At 39.8% G+C, this 7,158-nt stretch overlaps 1 protein-coding gene across 1 annotated transcript; it reads right to left on the reverse strand.

The window, feature by feature from the left end:
* Positions 1 to 3,364: 3,364 nt before the first annotated feature.
* caap1 (caspase activity and apoptosis inhibitor 1) lies at positions 3,365 to 6,463 on the reverse strand (the record flags this gene model as incomplete). Its single annotated transcript, XM_079215126.1, has 6 exons — positions 3,365 to 3,858; positions 3,985 to 4,052; positions 4,169 to 4,226; positions 4,335 to 4,419; positions 5,252 to 5,443; positions 6,359 to 6,463. 6 exons carry the CDS (start codon positions 6,461 to 6,463, stop codon positions 3,365 to 3,367), a joined length of 1,002 nt encoding a protein of 333 aa, XP_079071252.1.
* Between the last annotated feature and the right edge of the window lie 695 nt (positions 6,464 to 7,158).

Raw genomic sequence — 7,158 nt, forward strand, 5'->3', positions numbered from 1 at the left:
GGAGGGGAGGAAACCCATGCGATGAGAGTATGCATGGAATCTGAAAGTCAGATGTCAGAGGAGTCAGTGGAGGGGAGGAATTTTCTCAAAATGCAGAAACCACAGGAGTGGAATATCAAATGTTTAAATCTTTTTCCTAGGGATTTTGGAGTGTGACTAAAAAAAAAAAAAGAAAAAAAAAGGGAGCTCTTCTCTTTCAGTAGCACCAAAGTATAATCGACCACTTCATAATTTAAAAAAAAGGGCCCCTCCAAGCATACAAGTCTTTGAGGAAATAAATAGAGCATTTATGCACACAAATTAAGTGAATAGTGAACAGATGTGCTGCACACCTGGGATGAAATGACCACAATGGCCATTCTTTTCCATTCAATGACACAACGGGGAACAGAAGGATCTATTTTTCCAGGGACACGATTAAAATTACTTACCACATGTAGTGCACACAAATCTAAAACAGAAAGGCCAGAAATCAACAGAGACATGTACAAGTCATCGAGCAATAACTTAGAGAATAAGAGCCTCTTTACAAAGGCAATCATGAATATTGCCAACGCAACAAACCTCTTTCAACATTAAAGATCTCTTCTACTTTAAGGAAAGCCGTCTGAAACTTGAAGGAAATGAAATGTGTCTGATGAGTCATTGCTTGGGGAAATCAATTCATTTAGTCATACAGAGGTGCTAAGTTATTTATTGCCTGTCAGCATGAGGTGCTGGTTCATAATGTCTTGCTGCAGAAAGAACAGACGCTAGAGGAAATTTGACGAGAATTATTTTATTTATACAAACAGGATGTGTTCTTAAAAAAAAAGAAAAAGATGATGAACATTTTTCTATACCTTTGTCTTTTCTCATTTTTCTAAAATGCTTCTTATGCTAAGAACAAAGCACAAATATGAAGAGAAATTCTCAAAACATTGAATGAAAGACAAAATGAAAACACAAAAAGAAAACGTCCCTCAAATAAAAAAACAAAACAAATACTGTACATATCACAATAGCAGCAATGTGCACCAAAACAAACGTTACAGCAAAGACAGTGAACCTTTCCAGTGGCTGGAATGCTCAACGCACACAATAAAACTAAATTGTTGAATTAGTACAAATCGGAAAAGACAGCTTTTGTCATCGGATCTTACTGCAGTTTCCTGAAAAATAAGAATTAGAGCGCGGTGGTGTTGTAATTCAACAGCGGTTATCTTAAAACGTCGCACAGCTCGTCAGATCATGTCGAGCCCGACAAGCCGGGGAGCAACATCCAACCGCCTCAGCTGTCATTTGTCAGCATCCAGATGTGCTCCATTTACACGTGCAGCTGTGCTTAGAGCCGAGACCACGTGCTACCGTCCTGCAACTGTGCGTATTTCTAAACGTTAACGTTTGCATGTTACGTGCAACCATTTGTACCACATGTCGAGCCTGCACATTGTTGGGCTTGAAATCCAGCAAACATCCTCACAGCAGGGTACCACAGCCAGCATGTCATTCTAAATGTTAATAGTTGCATGTACGAGTTGTCATTTATGTTAGCGTGTCAAGCGTTATCATTCTTGAAGTACAGCTGAGGCTAAAAGGGACCCGGGCCATTCATTTTTCATGTTAAATGTTTGTGACATGAAGGACGAGGGGACATTTTACCCGTTATTGGTAGAGCCAGATGAAAAGTTAGAGGCTCAAATTATTCATATTCTGACGACTATGGATGACTTCACATATTTTAGTGGCAATCAATCCAGTAATTATTGAGCCATTTCATTCTGAACCAAAGTGTTGGCCTAGCAGACGAAAACTGAACAAAACATTGAACACTTTCATATGCAGCAAAGTAAACGTAGAGCACGATCGCTGCACAATCACTTCTGTCTTTTAAGTTGGACTTTGCACCACGGAACACTTCTACAATCGAGAAGCCTAGTCTCTTAAAGTTTTGAGACATTTTCACACAGAAAAAGTTCAACATAAAGTTGAGGACACACCACCATAAAGTAATAATAATATATTAATGGGGAAATGCAAACGAGGCTTGGTCACAACAATGAGGGGGATGTCAGGTGAGGCTATTTAACAGATGAAGCAGTAAGCTACTTTCTTGCACAACCTTGTTTTTGACTTTCATCACAGCACCATTCGTGAAAGCAACACACCTCATAATTTTAACATGGATCACGACATTCATTTGAAATCAAAAGGTACTCCCTCAACAAAACAATATCGTCTCACCGCCATGAATCTGTTTTTTAGGCCACTCACTTTGATGTCTGCTTAAAAAGCCATTTGTCTGCTCATATCAAATTGTAATTGGCATTCTAATAGCAGTAAAATGTCACAGATACCAACAAAAAAAAAAACACGTACCAATTATAGACACTATGAGCACTTTAGAATTGTTGTATCCTTTACCTACCTACCCCACCCCCTCTTTCCTCCAATGGAAAAACCCTTTTAAATGCAAATACCTAGGAGGCAATTGGCTTCTTATCATATGTGCCATTGTCTCCTTTGGGGTAGAGGGGCAAAGAGCCGTTTTGCTCCGCATCTGCATGTAATTGCACGCAGAGCTTTACAGTTTATGGTAGAGCAAAGCAGCGTCCGAATAAATTACAGCAAAGACGCTCCATTAAGCGGGAGGATGCCATTTATTCCTGGTGCTACATAGACGAATGGAACGCAAACATAAATGGAACTGCGGCAGGTTCTGTAAGTTAATGTACAGGTGGGGTCAGCTGGTCTAATTTATCTTGGATTTATGGGAACTACTTCCTGTTGTATTTGCCTTATTATCTGGAACCAACCTCAACATATAGAAGATGCAGATATGAAAGAGAGGCAGTGCATGCTCTTACTATGCACACTTCAGCCTGACGAGTCAAACAGGTGGTCAGTGAAGAGACACTGCAGGTGTGACTTTCTACTGTAAATGACAGCGCAACACCTGCTTAGGCTGGCAAGGCCAAGACAACGTACAAATGACACTTCAGATAGTCTCACATCCTCAAAGATTAATCAAATGATACCGTAAATGTATAACTAATTAACATAGCAACTAAGACATTACTTTTATGCAGTCTTTCCAGTTTGACTATAAAGTGAGCAGATAAATCCTCTCTTGCTCTCGCCTCTGCACATCAGACATGTCTGTGCCACGGCAGGTTAACACTGCCATCTAGTGACCAGAGAGAGAAACACATCTGGAAACACCCATAACTTGATCATCCCAGAAGACATTGATTCAGTAGATGCAGGGCACAGCTTGAGGTGTTTAATTGTCATTAAATAATCTATTCTAGATGGTGTAAACATGGTTTGAAAGGTACACTCAATAAATCAGGAGTTTCATTCAGTCAACAACAGATAAGGCACGCTACACATTCTTTACAACGCATGGCTTTTTTCCATCACTTGCTTTCATCAGGGCCTTGATGGCCCTCGCCCTCATTTCTAACTCCAGAAGCTCCAGTTGCTGAATTGAAGGCTGACACGCTGCAGGTGCTCGACTTGAAACGGAGCCGCCTTGAACAGGTAAACTATCATCTGTGGACTGCGGAGGTACACTCTGTTCTTTAGCTTCCGCTTTACTTGAAGAGGATGAAATAGCTAAAATCTCACTGACACTTTTGTCTATGTCGCTTAGGATGTCTTTCTTTGCTTCCGGTGGTTGAGAGCCTGCGGGAGGCTCAGGATTTGCCGGGCCTGGGTTTACAACTGGGTCAGCTCCTTCCCTGCTGCTGTCCGCTACCTTCACTGCCGCTTCCACAGATTTAACAGTCTGCTCCTCTTTGGGTCCCTCTATGTCACTATCGTAAGTGTCTGCGTTTATGCTTAGGACGTCACTCTCCTCGCAGGAACCAACGCCCTCTGCAAAGAACATTACACCAAGATTTTACATCTAAAAATGGTCCTTTTTGTAGATTTTATTCTCTCTTTGAAGTTTGAAGTTGAGAGCCTGGGGCATTATCTTTCAGCGCGTTACATATTAATTACCTAGCTTCGGGTCCTCAGCCTTTACAGTTTCTTTGAGGCAAGATGTAGAGTCCACATTATTGTCTTGCCTTGATGGGTTAAAAAAAGAAGAAGGAAATAAACACATAAAAGTATAAGGAAAACGTGAAAACACAAACTACTTTTATTCAGAAATTGTACCCAGAATAAGTTAGCAACCACTCACTGGCTTTCCGAGGTCTCTTCTGTTTTTTTGTCGTTATTCCCAGATGTCAGTTCTTCCCCTATAAACAAGATCTTAAGTGAATGATTTGTTTGCAACACTAGAATGATTTTTCTTTCCAAAAACTATTCAGGTGTGAAACATTTTCCAAACTAGTCTTAAGTCTTACCTGCTAAGATCTGCGTAAGATTTTTCTCCGAGATCAGCTCCAGTTGCTCCCAGCACATCTTTTGGATTTCCTCTAAACTACAGTCCTGTGAATGATAATGTGTTCAATGGTATCTTTTAGGATGGGTTGCTTTGATAGCCTCCCAAGCAAACAGCAGAAGCCTATGGCATTACTTCTCTATCAGTATTAGATATACATTATCACTTTTTCAATCAAGAAATTAATACCCTTTCTAGAGTTGGCACAAACGAAGGTACTTTCCAACTTTTTTACTATACAGCTTTATAGCTAATTCATAGCTATAGATAGAATCTTTACAGCAATGAAACACAGTAAAATAGATACATAATTACTATCCAACTAGCGATTTTTTTTAATTATCTAAAAAACTAAAATGTGACTTTCAATCAGTTGCAATGAAATACAATTAAACAATGATATGCATCACAATACGATAAATGCCCACAAAAAGATGGAACAAACCTTTTCATGAAATGATCACTACTGCTCAAGGTGTTGTTGCTTTTTCAACCAAAGCTGTTGCTGTTGGAAAGTAGCCAACAGTCCAAAATATGGCCATAAAAGCCCAAAATGAGGTCCATAAAGCCACAGGCTAATGTCAGTTAAAAACACAGCGTGGCAGCAGAAAAATATTTTTTAGGTTTGTGGTGAACAGACATCTTGAAAACAACTTGTAAGGAAGTCAAAAGCTGCATTGAAACCATTGAGAAATTAAGCTAATTTATCCGGCTGGTTATGCTCCTTGATCAAGTCATTATATAATTTATTTAGCAACGGGAAACACATGGGCTTCAAAAACTGATATAATTTACATTGTCATAAGACAGGATGCAAGACATGCAGAGATCACGAGTTTACAATGACATAACATGGCGTTTACAGAACAACACAATCACCTTGAGTTCATCAGGCAGCATTTTCCGGAGCTTCTTCTCCCCGAGGACATGGAGACACTGCTCCAGCATCTCCCGCTTGTCAATGACATAAGCAGTGATCGGCTGGAACGGCATGCTGAGGTCAAGTCCGCCCTCCTCAATGTCACTGCCAACCCTGTCCAGCTCTGCGTCAGCAAGTTCCTCTTTGGTGTCCTGCAAAAACTAATGGGTTACTGACAAGTGACTTCAAATAGGTTCTAGGCTACTTTTACATGAATGACAAAGTAAACAGTGTAACCATCTTTACTTCTTTGTGCCAGTTATAGTGTGAAAGAGGTTTTCCCAGAGAACCTACACTCACGTCAACTGTCTGACATAGTTTTGTGGAGGCTAGAGTTTGTGATTCTGTCAGTCATACTGAAGCGTTTCTCACATTTTGTCCTTTTTGTATGAATGTTTATGTCAGGTTTACCTACGTTCACGTTATATATATATATATATATATATATATATATATATATATATATATATATATATATATACACGTGTAAACCCCCATTTTTTGTTCTGTTAAATATAAGACTCAGTAAATTGTTGCCATGCATGGACACAGCTTACTAATATCAAAACAACCCCTCATGTTAAAAACGACTGTTTGTCATAACCAAGCTCTCTTTGAAAAAAGGCTGGAAAGCCAAAAGTACAACAACACTAACAGTTATATATTAACGTCAATAACTAGCTAGCTAAACAAACCCAGAGGCTAACGAAACAGCAAGCTAGCTCGCAGTGTTTTCTGCCCTGACAGCATCGAAACCAATGCGCACGGTTTAGGGGTTGAAATGTGTTAAAAAGCAGACAAACAGAACCGATATTACATTAAAATACAATTAAAACTTGCATGTTATTCTGTGAAGAATGAAGAGAAACACTGCTACAATATTGAAGGAGCAAAACGTTGGGACGTCTGTGTTACAAATGCCTCAAAAGTCAAAATTACAACTTCATTAAGTTAGGGAAATGTATCCGTATACTTTGGGACAACATAGTATACGTCGACGCTACTCTGGCTTTCTGAAATAAAAACATGACACTAGCGTGACACTAGCGTTAGCTTGGATCTTTTACCTCCAAGTTGGATTCTGCACTTCTGCGTTTATTGCCGTCGTGCCGCTCTTCAGGCTGCGAGTGTTTCCTTTTCTTTTCACTGGCACTTGATTTCTTTTTGAGCATTTTCGAGGATAATTCACTCGCCCTTCTGCAGAAAGCTGTTTACTCGTGAGCTCACTGGCCTAAATTGAGTGGTTGAATGTCGCGGGGGGAAATGTGTCATTAGCAAGCGACGACATCCTTTTTCGTTGTCGGCGATCAAGCAGCCATTGTTTTTAGTTACCGCCACCTGCTGGACGGGGGTGGGGCTGCATGTATGTATTTTCTCGATGGGCCAAGAAAGAGGCAAAATCCTCACATTAATGTCGTAGCAACCATTAGGTTATATAATTCATTAACATAGTGTCTTTGTTATCCCACATGTTTAGTAGTGTTGTTGTATCTTATTTCGTTTCTAATCTACTGTAGATACATTCAGAATTGTTCAACACTTGGATAAAGATTGCTCTAAAACAATGTACTGTATTTACTCCCAGAGTACATGTACTTTGCAGTTCTAGACTATAACCATATGTCCATAAGCCTAATTAGTGACTGAAGCTTTCCGTTCCAGTATTTTAACTAACAAGTCTCTTTCTGGCGGCCACAACAAGAAAGAGTGGCAGTCTGATGCTATAGTATACTCTGTCTATCTGTCTGTATATGTGAGCCTTGATGTGCTGTTCCTGTGACCTCTCAAGCTGTTGATGGAAGTGCAAATACATTCAAACTGTATCCCCATCAACATTTTACACTTCAAAGCTTGCTCGGATTACTCG

This window comes from Taurulus bubalis (assembly GCF_910589615.1).
Source record: "Taurulus bubalis genome assembly, chromosome: 3".
NCBI lineage: Eukaryota > Metazoa > Chordata > Actinopteri > Perciformes > Cottidae > Taurulus > Taurulus bubalis.